The following is a 17,898-nucleotide window of genomic DNA, read 5'->3' as shown; positions in this document are numbered from 1 at the left end:
AGCAAAGACTTCTACTTTCACTGATCCTTTTTACACTGAGATACCCATGAAGGTTAAAATAATAATATTTTAATGATGAATAAGAAAAAATTAGGCAATTATTAACTCTTAATGAAAACAAGTAGCACCCAAATATACTTCATTAACTATTTAGAGAAAGTTACGATGTTTCATACAAATCACATATAAATAAAATGCCAAAGGATAAGTCTTTGTAACTGAAATGATTACTACTTGCTGCCAACTATCCTTTACGTATATAATTCTTCCAAATATTTGCTAATAAAGATCAAGACTATTTTGAAAAGATCCTAACTTAATTACTTTTTGGAACAAACTGTTTCTTCCAATTAAAAGACACAAAACATGCCACATTTAAAAACGTTTCACTTCTTAAGATGTGTCTTATACAGCATAGAGAATATAGTTAACAATATTATAATAACTATGTATGATGTCAGATGGGTACTAGACTTATCAGGAGGATCACTTTGTAAGGTATATAAATGTCTAGTCGCTATGCTATACACCTGAAACTAATGTAATATTGTATGTTAACTGTAATTGAAAAGTAAATTTTAAAAAAAGATATGACTTAAGATTCAGGAACAACGGTATAATATACAATACCTCATTATCTACTACTGAAGAATCTTCAGGCTCAAAAACAGATTTGCTTGTATTAGTTACATTTTCATTAACAGCTGGAGTTGAAGTAACAGCTGGCATATATTTTTTTGTGGGACAATTACCCACACCAGTGGCTGACAGCTAAAAAAGGATTTGTAAAAATCATTATGAGGAATTAAAGCAATTACGTTAATTCCATAAAAGCAGCTATTTTACTACTTCTCTATAGTTCTATAACATATTTAATTTGTTATTACCAGACCTCAATCGCCATCATGATCCAAAGAAAATCCAACATAATAAAAGATGAGAACACAGGCTAAAGTTAATGAGTTATTAACCAACCTTCAGGCACAATAGCTACAAGAAGGATAAAATGTTGTTGTGGAAAATTTCACATACTCAATACAACTCAAGCATATATTCCTCTGGACATTGTTAGATCAGGAACAAGGAAAAAAGGATTAGATAAAGCGGAAAAGGTTAAGAGTCTAGAAAACAACAGTTTATATTAGAAATATCATTTAATGTGTTTCCTTTTCCTTGAAAACAAAACCTGACTAAAGAATAAAGCTAACCAATAAATTTCAGGAACAAAAATCTCAAAAAGAATTGGTAATCCCTTCCCATATTAACCCTACTCCTGACTACATGACAGTCAAAGACTGCTCATCCTCTGCTCAATCTCAAAGACCTATGCATAGAGTACCGTTAATAAGCAAAGGTATATACAGTCAATATTCAAACTATATATATATATATATATATTAATTTCTTAGATACCGCATGATGGCTTAAGAGCTTTATTATAATTTTAGGCCAATAAAAGATGGAAATGCTAGTCCCTTAATTGCTAAGTTCAAACCAGAATATTTTAATAAATAGTTATATATAGTCATGTTCTGAATCTTTATCTAGCTAGCCCAACATGTGAAAGAATGGAAATAATCAGTCAATTCCCATGTGTTATCTTCCACTGTAAATATATATCCTTAACCCATTTCATTACTTCATTTCATTAATCATAAAATAGATAAAAATCCATTAGATCAGTACTACAAGAAGATAGAGTACTTTCAACTGGCACTGGTTTTTAAACATCTCTTTTCAGACAAATGGAAAGAAAGAAATTTCCTAATTACCTGAAGGTCAGGACATGCCTTTTGCAGTGCTTGGATTTTCTCTTGAATCTTAATCAGTTTTTTTCTTTCTTCCTGCAATTGTTTGAGCTCTCTCTGTTGTTGCTGTAGTTTAGCCTCATAAAATTTCTCTCTATAATTAAATTGACATTATATTTGTAGAGTCCAATAAATCTGACAGAATTAAGCATGATGTAATACAATACACCTAATCTTTCTCTATAATAGGCATGACATTTTTCTTAAATGAAGGCTATAAGCTTAACACACCTTGCCTTTTCATTTACTCCAGCAACTTTCTGTGTTTTATTGGCATTTCCTCTAGTGTTATTTGCATTCTGTTTGGTGTCTTCTTCTGCTGGGTAGAAATCATCCAAATTTGAAGTACTGGCAGAGATAACTCCTTGATCTGCTGCATCATCATCCTAAAATCACATCATTATATTAAAATGACCTTGATATATCCATTTCATACCTTAATAAATATCACTAATCTATCAAATTTACATAACATGAAATTAAAGAAGTAGAAAAAGTGAGTGTTTTTTAGAAAACAATGAAGTTCATCCTCTATTTACCAATGACAGGAATGCAGTGTTAAAACTATAAAAACAGTACATTTAAATTTGACCTGCCCATTACTCAGTAATGACAAATACTAAGTTGCCTTTTCTTATCTTGACCAGATCTGAGCTATTAAAGAACAGTTTTTCAGAAAATATGAAGATAAAAAATATACTATTGGAGCTGGCAATGCTTGGTATTAGATAATAAGATTTAACTTCTACATTAAGAATTTTAAATAATCAATATCCATTTGCTTACTTAAAATTTTCCATTTCCTCACTTGCTCTTTAGTTTGCAAAACAAGTGCCAACGGCTCACAATACAAAAACTTATGACAATATACCATCTCAAATCTGTAATGAGTACTGAAAAAACAACTGAAGTTCGTATCTTCCTAACAGTAGACCCACATCTTCTGTTGAAATCAACGTACTTATTAAAATAGGGGATCTGGGGTGAACTTCTGCACTTTCCTCAACATTTAATTCTACATAATTTTATGCATTCATGTTTTCTCTGAAGTCCTCAACTAAAACTTGAACCTTTGGAAATATAATTCTAATAAAACTGTAAAAAGTTAGAACTGACTCTTAATTATAACACTGTAATCAATTGTAAGTTTGTAGACGGTTTTATTCTGGTTTCTGCAATCTAAAAACTAGCGTAATTCATTACTAGTATGGCTATGGGACTCAAGAATAGAGAAGCCAGATCATGAGGCATTTTCACATGATAAAAAGAAGAAAAATTAAAGTATGATACAAGACACAAAAAACATTGCATGAAGTTTCAAATGATAGTATAAGGGTGCCTAAAAAACTGAAATGGCATAATCTCTGAAATGGCATAATCTCTAACACTAAAACTAAGTGACTGACTAAAGAATTATTGTATTGATACATATCACAGACTAAGGAACTAAAAGAGATAGATACCTGGACACTTCTAGGACACATAAGGTTTCATAAGGGCCACGGAAATTGTCTAAGCTAATCTAACCAAGAACAGTAACAGCTTTGTATAATCATGATAACTATGTAACTGTTTACACCCTCTCCTGAGTCTCTTGGGAAACAGGATATGTATAAGGTACAAGAAAAAGACTATTCTTAATACAATGAGTAAAATTCATCAATTATTTTTTTAACAGCTCTCTTTCAGGAAGAGATCCCTTAATCCCTCTGGCTTGCAGTTTCATTTCATTCAGATAGATTAGATTAGATTAGATAGATAGATATAGATAGATAGAGAAATAGCGAGATAGAAAGAGATAGAGAGATAGATAGATAGATCAATCTACAGTCTTAAAACACTCCCTAAAGCAAAAGATTTCCATTAAATACAGGCCTGAAATTAAGCTGATTCATCTGTAAGCCACTAAGTTACTCATCATTTCTGATCTATTATTCCCATATTGGGTAATACATCTAAAGAAAGGCATCTTAAAGAAAATGGGAAAGTAACAAGTACAATGACGTTCAAGATAGCACAACCTATTACTATTTGTTTTAGAAGCTGTTTTAATTTTTTCAAGTGGCAATACTATGATCAAAGTTCAAAAAGTAAAAAAGACATTTAAAAAGGTCTCCTAATTGACTCCATTCTCCATAGGTAACCAATGTTATGTTTATATATCCTACAGATATACTTTGAATACATAAGCAAAAACATGTATGTGTGTATATACATACCTACATGTGTTTCTATATGTGTGTATAACAAAAACCCTTCTTATAATAGGGAAAACTTGGAAAAAGTCAAAAGCCAATTTCAGTAATGATTAAACGAGCCACATTATATCTGTATAATAAAATGTAATCAAGGTATGGGAAAATGGACTCATACACCACTGCTTAGATCAACAATTAATACTGTCACCTGGAGAGCAATTAAGCAGTGACCATTAAAATGTGCATAAACTCTGACACAGCAATTTCACTTCTTCATATCTGCCCTTGAGAAACACAAATACACAAAGAGGCTTGTGCAATAATGCTCACTGGAGCATTCTTTCTAAATAGTGAAAAAATAGACTGTAATTGAAAAATAAATTTAAAAAAATAAAGACTGAGGTCTCCAGCAAAAAAGAAACAAATCTGTGTTTGTAATAAAGTTATATTGAAACACAGTCATGCTCATTTGTTTATGTATCATATACGGCTGCTTTTGCATTGAGTAGTTGTGATGGAGACTGTATGGCCTACAAAGCCTACAATATTTACTAACCTGCCTTTAATAAAAAAGTTTGCTCATGTCTGATATATGGCATGTAAAGTATTAAGCACTTGAACCTGGAATATGGTAAGAACTCAACACATAAATGTGTACTAGTAAAATTACACCAATAATTATCAAACACATAAATTTTACCTTGTAAGAATGTACTATGTGACAGTTTTTTAAAAAACCAAGTCATAGTTACCTGTACCATAGCAACAAGATCTTGTAACTGTCTAAGTTTCTGTTTTGCAGCCATAAGTCTATTGATCTTCTGTTCAAACTCAGCATCTTCTGGAGCCTCGTCAACCATACTGCTCCTATGACTAGATAAGGAAGCTCCACTGACTCCGTCATCTTCTGCTTCGTCCTCCTCCTCGTCATCATCTTCACCTTGTGCAACATGAATCCCTTGTTCTCCTTCTCTATTATATCGACAATCTGTGGAAAACATGTATCATTAAATCAATAATTTAATAAACTCAAGAGCATTAATGAAAGAAAATACACTTCCCAAGAATATGGCAAAAATTTCTGTGAATACAGTCATATTCATAGTATCATACCTAAAGAAGGAGGCATGTTTAAAGCCCTTATGTTGGCAGCAGATCTGTTGTTAATTTCACAATTAGAATTAACCGATCTGCCATCTCTATTATTAGAAACACACTGTGCATTAGAATTACTATTTACTTCATTCCAGGTGGCAGCTACTTGTGGATTTCTAAAAGAAAAAAAACAGCCTGAAGTTATTTTAGGTAATAAAAATAATAAAAATCAAAGTTTTGGAACTATTAATAAAATAATAAACTATGAACATAATTGGCTATTTCCCCATTTAAATTCATACCATGAATAACTGGCTTGTGCTTTTCATTACTTTTGCTGTTTAGAAATTTAAGAAAAACATCTGAAAAAAATCAAAATTATACCTACAAATAAAGAGGTAGGAAAATGCTAAATTAGATACTTCTTATAATTTACTTGCATTTGATCTAATAGCAAATTTACTAAATTACTGTACTCAATATTTCTCTGTTTTTCTTTACAGGGCAAGTGAAATTACAGTGACCAAAACAGCAGACTTATAGGAGAAAAGTTTAAATAAAAGGCAAATAGTCAGTACTCTACTGAGGTTTCTTTGGTTCCATATTAAAAGTATTATGGTAGGATAAATATGTTAGAAAAACAAACTTTAAAGAAATTCTTACCGAATGTTAGTAACAGGCTCAGAATTTTCATGCTCAGAATCGTATTCTGACTCTTCAGTTTCTTCATCTTTTGTATTTTCATTTACAGCATCTGTCATCATATCTGATGTTTGTTCATAATAATGAACTAATTCTCTTAGTTCATTCAATCTTTTTCGAACTTCATTTAACTTCCTGATAAACAATAGGTTTACATGTACAGGTAAGCATAGTGTGTATTTCTGTTCACTTTCTGGTTATAGAGTTATATAATAAAACAGATTGCTCAAAAAAAAAAAAAAAAAGTAACAAAGTAAAGCAAGCAGTATTTTCATATAATAGCAGCCAGAACAAGCAAAATGTAAACCTAGTTAAATAACCAGGGGTGTGACTATAAAGAATTTAATCTCAAATACAGCTTCCTCAAAATCTCATCACTTTATTTTCTTATGTTGTGTTAGGGACAAAAGCATAAGAAAACCAGTTTCAAGTGTTCACCTTAAGCAGTATAAATGTTAACAGTTTAGAACTCAGTGTCAAAAATATTCCTAGGTTTCTTAATATGTATCAAAAATGAGAAGCATAACTCAATTTGAATGCTAGCTCTCAGACAATGCAGGTATGCACGCACTACTGAGCATTTACAGAAGGTTCCTGATGTGTCTGTAACGTAAAGAATATATAGTGTTTACCAAAAATAACAAGAAAGTCTTCTGAGTCATTTTAGTAAGTGCCAGGAGGTATGCCCATGTTTTTTAATCCTTAAAACACCTTTATGAACAGGTACATTATTATGCCTATTTTATGGATGAAGGAACAGAGACTAATGCAAGTATGTTATTTATCCATAGTCACACAGTCTTGAAAGATACAATTTCAGAGCTATCTGACTCTAAAGCCTGGGTTCTAAACCATTTCAATATATTAAGCTGGTGCAAAAGTAATTGCGGTTTACAAGGTTAAAAATAATTCCAAAAACCACAATTACTTTTGTACCAAGCTAATAAAAATCTTTTAACTGTAGTCCAGCCATTTCTAATCCTTTATTTGGAAATGGGAATGCATTACCTCACAGAAATTACCTGTATTACAATGTCACATATCTCCTGGACAATTCAAAGACTGCCCGTAGAACACACACACACTTCTACCACCATATCACTTAAGAATGTTTAGCATATTAAGTAAATTCAGTTTTTTCAGGACTTTCAACAACCAAGAAAAAAATTTAAAAATCCCAGAATTTATCCCCATTATCCAATTCGAATCTTTGTAACAATATAAGTAAAAGTGTCTTACTGGAGTTTTTCCGTTGGATTTAGATGGCCTTCATTTTCACATTCATTCTGAGAAACCAGAGAAGCAACAGGATAAGGACCTGATGATGTTAGGCTATTGGATTCTCCATTGACAACTGGTGCTATAGGAGCAGAGGGAGCTGAAGTTATACTTCTTTGATCCACACTCTTTTGTGGAGAGGCTGAAGAGGGCACAACTACAGAAAAAAAAAGACTAGTTACTAATAATAAACAAATGTGGCATCAAACAATACTTATTCAGTTTGTTGGAATACAGAAAAAAATAGTATAAATTACTAACATCTTAAATTCTGCAGATTTAAATTGTAGAAACTTAAGGACACAACATCCAAGCCACTTATTCATTAACATGTCCCTCAACCAGTTAAAACAGGAAGGAAAGAATAAAGACAGGCAAGATGGAAATTGACAAGAATTATGATATTCAACCTTTAAAACGTAACTAGTCTTCCTTGATAAACTTGGTTCCAGGTAAAGCTAAACAAGGTCACTGTATCTGATGTGAGGTACACCAACCTACAAATCTTTACAGGGCAGCCCTAGCATATTATGTCCTTAAGAGTGTTCCAAATCCACAGCACAGAGGAAATTGTATATGGTCTCCAAGATGAAACTTTTCTTGTTCCAAAAGATAAAGCAAAATTGTTAAAGAGACTGTGGTACACACATACCATGGAATACTGCTCAGCAATAAAATGTTCTAAGTAGATGATGGCTAATCCCCTATAGTCCTTGAACTACATTTTACTTTTCTGTCCACAAAGATCAGAGTATCTTATGCCTTTAAGAGTTTAATGAATGAAGATTAAGAACCTTTGCACTTCATCTACCACTTTAAAACTACTTGTCATTTATCTCTTTCTCACAACTATCATTATTTGTTGCCTATATTATCTATTGCTATGGCTGGTTTCCAAGTAGTGTCTTCACTCTATTCCTTGACTGTTCTACTTTTTGCTGCTGCTTTCATTGTTTCCCAATGGGAAGAAAATTATTTTTTGGCATCATCAGTAGGCAAAGTGCTACTTTCTTTACATGTATAAAACTGATCACAAGGCCTTGAGTACAACCTTCAAATTTTAAGGTTTTCTTAGCTGTGTTAATCTGTTTAGGAAGAATAAGCATTGAGATTAGATTATACTGTAGAAGAGATGACTAACAGAGGTCAGGTAAAAGAAAGGAGTATGTTTCACGGTAGAAATAGTCAGGTTCTTTTGGAGGTGGCAGAGAAATAGGAGATGGGTAAAAAACCAGGAACAAGGACCCCAGGAATGTTTCCATCCCTTGTTTTTTCTTTAATAAAACAGCAGCTATGTTGAAGAATAATGACAAGTTAGGTTGACCCTACTGACTCAATTTCCAATGTTTGAGGTCCTACTGCTAACTGCTTGGGAAGGAGGTAGGAACCAAGCTTGGGAAGGTATGAGGATAGGAAGTGTGCCAGATCTGGATTAGGGGCAAATAAAACATCTGTAGAGAAGACAGGTCCCATGGTATAATTAGGATGATCACTGCCTTTCCTGTAGAACTAGTGTAACTATGATGACTATGCCTTTCCTATTCCCACCTGAGATGACTACATATTTTAAAAAAGGATGCAGGTTATAAAAATTCTGCACTAAACCATGTGTATTATGTAAGTTTTCCATATCTCATTGTTTTTGTATACTTTCTAAAGCTGTTTCGTAGTTTTTAAATCAAAGTACTAATTTGGATTAGTTTTTAAGAGAAAATTTTGAATATGCTAGAAAATGCAGTGTTATTATGTCCAAGTATCTAACAGTCACCTTCTCTTCTTCTTTTCTCTCATTAAAACCCTACCAATTTTCAAGGCCCAACTTTATCCTTTCTATTTTATGACTTATAGAACAGAACTACCATCTATTTGGCTTTTATCATACACTGCCTTTTTACTTAAAATCTTTTCACATGCAAGTCCTATCTCCCCACAAAAATTATAATTTTGAGGAACTATATGTTCATTCATTCACCAAATATTCACTAAGTTCCATGTGCTGCCATAATACTTACATGTCCTACACCCAACGCAGCTAAGGTTGACTTACGTGAATTGTTCAGATGCTGATCTCGAAGTGTATGAAGTTCTCCCAGCAGTTTGTCCATTTTTTGTTTCTTTTCCTGCAATACTTTCATTTTGCTAAAAAGTTGCACTTTCTCATCAGGTAAATGTTCTGACACTGATGGATTCCTGCTCTGGGAAACCTCCCTAGTTAATGAAAGACTTTCTGCCTGTCTTCTATTATCTGGAACAGCTGGAGGCTGTTATAAAGAAAAAAGAAAAAGTAAAACTAAGGCAACTAAAGGTTGCATTCTCATTTTAATAAGGTGTGATCACAAAATATGGTGAAGGTTTGAATAAAAAAAATGTATTACAGTAAAAGACACATTGCCATTAATCCCTCTAAAAATACTCCCCTTCACTTAAAACACACTTATCCCATCGTTCTTGCCACCTTCTGAAGCACTTCTGGAAGTTCTCTTTCATGAGTGTCTTCAGTTGCACTGTCGTGGCTGCCTCGATGTCCTGAATTGATTCAAAATGTTTACCTTTCATGGTCATCTTGACTCTGGGAGAAAACCAGAAGTTCACGGTGCCAGAACTGGTGAATAAAGTGAATGAGGACACACCGTAATGTTTTTATTTGACAGAAATTGCCGTACCAGAAGCAATGTGTGACACGTAGCGTTGTAATGATGTAGGATGAAGTAAAGACATTCATGAAAGAGGACTTCCAAAACTGTTTCAGAAAGTGGTAACAACAATCGGATAAGTGTGTTCGAAGCAAGGGGGAGTATTTGAGGAGGATTAATGGAAATGTGTCTTTTACTGTAATAATTTTTTTTTAAATTTAAACATTCACCATCCTTTTTGATCACACCTCGTACACATAGTTTTATAGATACACATAACTATTGTAAACAGTGGTCTCAGATTCACTGGACATTATCTGGATCCAAATTCAGTGGGTCTAAATTAATCTAGAAATGCCACATTTTACACAAAACAAACCTTCAAAAATATTCTCTCTTGCCATCTTTTTAGAACTACTACCATTAACTCTAACTTATTAACTTATCAGTTTTTCCTACCACTTCTTTTCCTACGTTTAAAAAAACACACGTGTGTGTGTGTGTGTGTATATACATAAAACATCTCAAAACTCCACTAAGGCTTAGGAAATCATATAATGAATAAACACCATTGAGCTCAGTCAAATTTTAATATTTTGCTACATGGCATCAATTCTTTTTACAAACAGAAATATAACATTAAAGATATAGCTAAAGCTGTACATGTACCAGGTCCCAATCCCATTACTCTCTCCAGAGATAACCACAATCCAAAATTTGATTATCTACCATTCTTATACATGTTTCTATTTTGTAATGCCTTCGTATGTATCCATAAAAAACTATACATTTTTCATACATTTTTAAACATAACCTAAGTGGTAGCCTTCTTAAACTTGTATTTTTTAATTCATTAGCTCTGGTTCAGTTACTGTAACAGGTTATAGGAGTTCACTCTATAACTTATTAGTCCATTTTCCTGTTCATGGACATTTAAATTGTTTCTGATTTTTGGCTATTAACATAATGCTTCCATGAACATTCTTGCAAATATCTCTTTGTGAACATGAGAGTTTCTCTAAGGTGGGCCACTGCAGGGTTACTAGAAAAAAAAATGTACTATACATATTGCTAAATAACTCCCCAAAGTGGTTAGGGTTTATGCTTTTATTTTTCACTTGGTCAGGAGACACCGAATCGTCAATCATATTTATTTCCAGCGGACACGTATTAATTCATAATTCACCTTTTCTTACTCAAGGCGCACAGATTGAAAATTTTGCATTTGTATCATTATTTTAAAAGGTCAACAAATTATAAACTTACTGCCTCTGAAATTAAACTTAAGAACTTTCTTAAAATTGTTAGTAAAATACTGTAAGGACACAAATTCAAACGTAACTTAAGTTTAAAAGTTGTGACCATTAACCTTAGACAGGAAAAAAGAACGTGTTATCTAGTAGCATACAACGGAAAAATTTCAATAATCATTTCAAAGTAGATTTTCCCCTAATTTAGTATTTCTTATAGGCCCCACACTACCAGTACTGGAATCACATTCGAGGAAGCCCACCCCAAATGTATCAATCATAATTTTGAAGATAGGGGGATCCCACTGACCAGAAATCTACATTTTTTTATTTTAACAATCGTGCCAGATGATACTTACACTCAGTCAAGTTTGAGCACTATTGTTTCAATTAATGTGATTTTAAACTCAACTATACCATTAAAAAATTGTTACCTGAGAATCACGAAGCTGATTATGAAAACGCTGAATTAAATCATTCAATTCTTCATTTAGTTCAGATGTGATACTGACGCCAGACAGGCTTCCAGTAGTTTCTGTTACAGCTGGAAAGAAAATTAACAAATATTCATTAAAGCAAATAAATACAACACCTTTACAATTTCTGAGAAGCTAAAATTAAATTGTAGGGGGAAAAGGAAATTAAAAAAAAAAAAAAATCTCACCTAACATAATTTGAAATTAGTTAACCCTCAGATTTATCTGCCAACCAATCATTTTATTAAGTTTCCATCTAAGCTGAAAATAAAGGGAAACTCACAAAACTCTAGTATAGTGATTTATCTTTTTCTGTTCAAACATTCACAGTGGGGGCAGGTCTACCAGGTTGGGTTGGGGGAGTGGCAGGAAAGTGGGTAGTCTGAAAAAGAATAGTAGATTCTAACACGTCTCCCAACAGAATAAATGCTCTAGTTTGAGGGCTGAACTACTTTTTTAAAGATTCAGAAAGTAAGTATGTTAGGCTTTGTGAAAATACAGTTTTTGTCTCAGCTGCCCAAACCCTATCATTATAAGGCAAAAGCAACCACAGATAATACATAAACAAATGGGCATGGCTGTGTTCCATAAAACTTTATTACAGGCAGAGGGCCAAAGCCAGCTGGCCACAGTTTGCTGATCCCCGCAATAGAACAGATCATTGATTGAAGTACTTTGCTTGAGATATGAGTCATACTAAAAGACAGTTGTTTTTGTCTTCCTAAGGCAGTATGCTGATGACAATTTTGATAAGTTACTGCTCTACTACCCAACCTCTGGTTATCCTCTCCAGCTCTAAAAGAGACACTAGCTATAAACTACTTATGTTTTACAGGAAAATACTAGCTTTCTCCACTGAGAAATTAGAATTTCAGGGCTGGAGAGAATCCCACATATGTAATCCAAACTCTATTTTGAAAATAATGAAATCAGTCTAGATAATAAATAACTTTCTAGTTAAATGATGAAACGAGCACTCTTTCCCACGACAATTATGTTGCCTCTCATATACCGGAAGATTAAATACTACAATTCTGGTTTTCATTCAGTATTGCCCTACACAATCTCAAAAATCCAAGAGGAAATCTGTTTTAAAATTTCTAACCTAAAATTCTTTTTAAAATAATATATAAAATAAAATTATACTTTTATTCATTCTACTCCTGGTCCCTGCTTAATGATGGTACACATTTTTTTTTAAAGCAATCATCTGCTTACTTAAAAGTTCATATTCATAAATAAGGACCACTGACCTAGAACTCAAGGGATCTGATTCTAAAATTCTGTATAAGCCTAGATAAGTCACAAACTCTGTTAAGAGTTCCTTCTCTATAAAATGAGAATAAGAAAAAAGGTTCCAGCAACTAACCTACAATTTTGTGATGATCAAATGGGATGATGTAAATGTAAGTATTTGAAATAACATAACTATCACAGGAAAGTCTCTGAAATCTGATACTCCAGATTTGAAAAGTATTTAATAGGTTAGTCATTAACCAAACTAGTATTGGTCATTGGTAAAATATTTTGTTTTTTCCTAAATATAAACGTAAAAGCTAACGACAGTTTGGATTTTATAAGTAAAAAGTGGGGCTAAAAATCTGTATAATTGTTACTATATACTATACTACATAAATTACATATAATTATATAATTATACAAAAAAGTAGGTAACTTGCAAGTCATAAAGTTCCTTATGAAAATGCAAAATTAAATTATGCATAACAGTGATCAGAGGGCTGAACCAATGGGCTAGGTGTGGGCAGCAGGATAAACTGAGTAAAAACAGGGTAACCTCAGCAAGGACCTAAAATGGAGAGCCCACAGTAGATAAATTATTATTAGACTGGGATGACAGTCCACTAGAAAATACATCTTAGTTTTACTGAGTTTTAGTAACAATTTGTTTTCAACTTGAGAAATTAAACACTTAGGTTTGAAGGTGATGAGACTATAAAATTAGACTCAATACTAAAGAATTTAATAAAACTTAGACGTTAAAGAAGGTCTGTAAATTGAATCACTATCTCAAGGTTTTAATCCTTTTTTAGGAGGCAATCAAAGTACGGTAATCCCAGTTAAATGATGTACAAATAGTAGAAATAAAAGTATCAACAGCTCTGTCAGTCTGATGTACAAAAGCAGAACTACAGCCTGTCCTTTTACCTCTTAAGGGTACTCTCTGATGAAAAGGAGAGCGAGCTGGCTGTCTGCACGGTACAGTATGATGGCCAGGAGTTGTCCCTGCAATCTTTTCTGCATAACCAGAGAAAAGCACAGGACAGGGTAAGCCTCACGTGTAGGTTTCTAAACGAGTCAACAATCAAGATCTGACTACAATAACCAGCATCCATCTTGCAATGCCACTATTTATTGAGTTTTGCTTATAAAAACAACATTCTAAGACTGTGGCATACCAGAATCATCCATCACAGCAATAGCTTGCTCTGCTTTATGCTGCAGAGCAAGAAGAGCAGCTTGTCGTCCCTGCAGAGCTCGCAGTTGCTCTTGCTGCTGTAACATCCTTTTTAATAAATCATGTTGTTTCTTCAAACTTTCTATCTCTTCCAAGGGCTCCTGCTGAGGATCTCTGGCCTAGAAAATAAGACCAACCATATTTATATCTATTAAAATTCACGTTCCTGTTTCAACTAGCAATGGCTAAGTATATACGTAGATTATAAATTAGTATTAAATATACAACCCTGGATATAATTTTAGTAGACTTGAAGAAAAAATAAAATGGTAACACAGAGATAGCCTGCCATATTAAGAGTCAGGTAATTTCACGGTGAAAGACCATAAGGAGTGGCTTAGCATAAAGAGGAATTAACAAAAGGAAAGAAAAAGACACACAAAAAAGAAAACAGGAAGGCTATGAAGGTAAAAGGCACTACAAGCGCACACGCACAGGATCCAGGCCTTACATAGAAGGAGCAGATCACACCAGATTAATGCCCTAAAAGTATCCTTGGAAAAGATCACACTACTCCTATGATGTTTTAAAAAACCAACAAAACAAAAACAAACACACTATTTTCTAATGAAGGACAGTAATTTAAAAAATAAATTTTTTATCTGATAATCTGATATGAAAGGCTTTAATTTACTTGCATCACATTATATAAGCAAACAATAAAGCAGAAAATTTTGTATCAAAAATATCACTATTTTTTCTTTTAAAATATGTTCCTTTACCTGAATCTGAGGACATAAAAATAGGATACTTTAAAATTCCCCCCAAAACCTAGCATTTTGCTTGAAAGTGAAGGATCACATTACTTTAAAACTAAGTTTTAAAGGCTTAAAACTATTCAAACGTAACTCAACAAGAGAAAATAAGTCAGTGAAGCAAAAAGACAAATTTAAATATAACTAAAAAACAAGCCAAATTATGCTTGAAATTATACCATAATGGTATTTTTCAACACTGACTTGCCTTCTAAAAGAAATCTTACGATTTTACCTAATATTTACATAAAATATTTCTATTAACCTAGAATATTACATTCTTTTCTGTCAAAACTCCTCTTCTTAGTTCTGGAATATTTCAAGACTGTTTACATTTTGAAAAAACAATTTGAAGGGGGATGGATACATAGCAATAGCTATCTTTCTCATATTTGATCCAAAATAATTTCATCAAAATCACTGGTAAAATGTAAAACCAGACCCAAATAAGTACAGATCTCAATTGAATAACGAAGAGAAGTCTCTCCAAATTGGTATCAACCAAATACTCCAACGAATTATCAATGGCCATTCATTAGAAGAAACACTACACAAATAAGGCAAAATGTCATCTAGGCTACAAACCTTCAAAAATGTACATCTACACCCAATTTATAATCCTCCCACCGCTCAAAAATAGTTTAGACATCAAAGTATCTTGAAAGCTATCTAAATAGTGTACTAAACAATTTGATATCACGGATTTTTACACTTTAAAAAAAAAAACTTTTTAAAAGAACTTTAATCCTTGTTAGTCACATTTATTTGCAAAGCTTTGATGCTCTAATTATAAAGAATTCTGAACTATTTATTGAAGTAAACACAATTACCTTCAGATTTTTCACTAATCCAAAGATGAATTCCCAACAATTTTTTAAGTTCAAGAGGTTTTATTACTGCTTAATAACCTGCATCCATAAAAATAACATTTAAGAAGAATACTTAGAAAAACTGAGCTGAGGGAGGTGGGTGGGGACTACTATCAAATATAAAGAAAGGGAAGATGAAAAAATGGAAATAAAAATACTTAGGGATAGGAACATGCCAAGAGAATGTTACATGGAAAGGAAATACAAAAAGGGAGTTAGGACTATATCCACAATTCCAATACATATTTTCATCTAAACTTCTTCAGTCACTTTTAGCAAGCACATTTTCAGTTTACAGATCAAACAGAAACAAAAAACTTGGGTATAAAATCCTGAGTTATATAGAGGTAACAGACCAATTTCAGAAAACCCAAAGTCTTCCTTTCCTCTACTCAACTGAGGTTCCTCTAGTAATTCTTCATGGATCTGAATATATTTTTACAGTTAAAAAATACTTCAGATAATATTCCAATTTTGTTCATGTGAAAAGTAAGGAATTATAAGCCCAAAGGAGATAAACAGTGAATTTATCCAATATCACAGTTAGGGGAAGTCAGAATTCTAGGTTCAGTGGTTTTCACACCAGTCTACCCCAAAATTATTCACTTAGATAGTTCTAAATACAAAAGTCTAACATACAATTCTCTGAAGTCTGGTTTGAGAGACAAAACTAACCCATATGAAATAACTGGAAATGATGAAAATAATAGCAAAAAAGGGTAGATGGTATAAAATAAGCTTATAAATCCTGTAAAAGCTAAGATTAAGTGTAGGGGGAAAGATGAGTATGGAAAAATAATGAAGGCATGGGTATTTGTGGAAGGCTTCTTTTTAAAAATTATGCAAAATATCAAGTTTTATAAAATATTCCACAAAATGGACTCTGCCCTTCTAGGCACTCAAGAATATTAATCATTTCCTATTAAACTGCAAGTCACAAGATTACTTTAAACTCTGAATTTCAGTTAAGATCTCAACTTTTTTTCCTCCTCTTCTAACAGAATACTACATTTTGAAAGGATGTTAAGGAGGGAATGAAGATGCGGTGGGGAGAACAGATTCTGCATAGCAGAAAAAGAATAGTCAGATGGTGGGAATTAGGAATTTTTTTTAAAGAAATTAAAATCATTTTGTGAACGGAGTATTGATAGAACTACCCTTGGATGGCCCTAAGAATCGTAAGATTAAAGAGACTCAAATTAGAATAAATTCCAAGAAGAAAGTTTGAGAATAGTATTCATTTATAAGGATATTATCCGAAGAAACTTAAGAGGAAAGTGGTTTTTAAAAGTAAATATAATGCTTTAGGGAAAAAAAGTAAAATTGGCAGATACTATGCTATAGTAATTGTCAACTCTTAAGTTGTTTGTCACTATTCAGAAGACTTAAAAAGAAGAACAATAAGTTCCAAAGGATATCTACTTGTGCTTCACATTCATTTTCTCTTCTCCAATGCTAAAAGAAATAGCATTTAAAAATAATCGGCTACCTTTTTATTTACTCTTCTATTGAATTGGGGTACTTGATGGTAGCATCACCAGAGATTATTTCCAACCATATCCTCAAACTCTTGTGAGAGTCAGACAAAACAAAAAAGCCAAAATACCTACAGGTTAAGTTTTGTCATTTTTAAACAGACACAAAAATATAAAATATGTACCGTGTTTCCCCGAAAATAAGACCTAGCCGTAGAACCAGCTCTAATGCATCTTTTGGAGCAAAAATTAATGTAAGACCTGGTCTTATATTACATTATATAAGACCAGGTCTTATTTTACTATAAATTATAGTAAAATATAGTAAAATTTTACTTGTAGTAAAATAAGACCCGGTCTTATATTAATTTTTGCTCCAAAAGATGCATTAGAGTTGGTTCTCCGGCTAGGTCTTATTTTCGGGGAAACACGGTACATAATAGAAAAGAAAGACTAATCCTAGGTAATAAGCTAGTAATAAAACATGAAATTAGTCCTATCAATACTCGATTATTAAAATAGTACTTTATTCTTGCCAAATGGATATGAGCCCTTTTACAAATGCTATTTTTTTATTCAAACTGTTTAAGTGAAAGTACACAAATAGTTGTCTTTAAACCTTTCCTGAGTGCCTTTAGGCAAATCATGAAAAATTTAAAAAAAAAAGAACCTTTACAGCAAACATTCAAGGAAAAAAAATAGCAAAGATATAAGCAAACAAGTCACTGGATAATTAAGCATTATCTTAAAAAAAAAAATGGTAAGGGTTTCCAACAGGATCAAAACCATAAACCAACACTAAAAATATTTCATTCTTACAAAGACAGGAATGCTAATAACTTGCTCTATTTTGTTTTTCTTTAATGAATGACTACAGGAAATA

The 17,898-nt window shown here is 32.5% G+C and overlaps 1 protein-coding gene across 48 annotated transcripts in view; it reads right to left on the bottom strand.

The window, feature by feature from the left end:
* Positions 1–17,898, bottom strand: part of PCM1 (pericentriolar material 1) — a 78,868-nt gene that overhangs the window by 44,312 nt on the left and 16,658 nt on the right. For 24 of the 48 annotated variants that reach the window (XM_074329745.1, XM_019737978.2, XM_074329733.1 and 21 more), the window contains 11 exons: positions 13,858–14,035; positions 13,607–13,696; positions 11,399–11,508; positions 9,129–9,342; positions 7,043–7,238; positions 5,765–5,938; positions 5,120–5,277; positions 4,759–4,994; positions 2,040–2,194; positions 1,773–1,902; positions 631–771 (listed from right to left, as the gene is read on the bottom strand). In XM_074329745.1, coding sequence (XP_074185846.1) covers positions 631–771; positions 1,773–1,902; positions 2,040–2,194; positions 4,759–4,994; positions 5,120–5,277; positions 5,765–5,938; positions 7,043–7,238; positions 9,129–9,342; positions 11,399–11,508; positions 13,607–13,696; positions 13,858–14,035 — 1,782 coding nt within the window. The remainder of the gene's footprint in view (positions 1–630; positions 772–1,772; positions 1,903–2,039; positions 2,195–4,758; positions 4,995–5,119; positions 5,278–5,764; positions 5,939–7,042; positions 7,239–9,128; positions 9,343–11,398; positions 11,509–13,606; positions 13,697–13,857; positions 14,036–17,898) is intronic. The other 24 variants (XM_074329738.1, XM_074329732.1, XM_074329751.1 and 21 more) reach the window with 1 other exon arrangement.

The sequence above is a fragment of the Rhinolophus sinicus genome, linkage group LG04, assembly GCF_036562045.2.
Source record: "Rhinolophus sinicus isolate RSC01 linkage group LG04, ASM3656204v1, whole genome shotgun sequence".
Classification (NCBI taxonomy): Eukaryota; Metazoa; Chordata; class Mammalia; order Chiroptera; family Rhinolophidae; genus Rhinolophus; species Rhinolophus sinicus.
The sequence above is the reverse complement of the archived record's forward strand: the minus strand, read 5'-3'. Positions and strand labels throughout refer to the sequence as shown.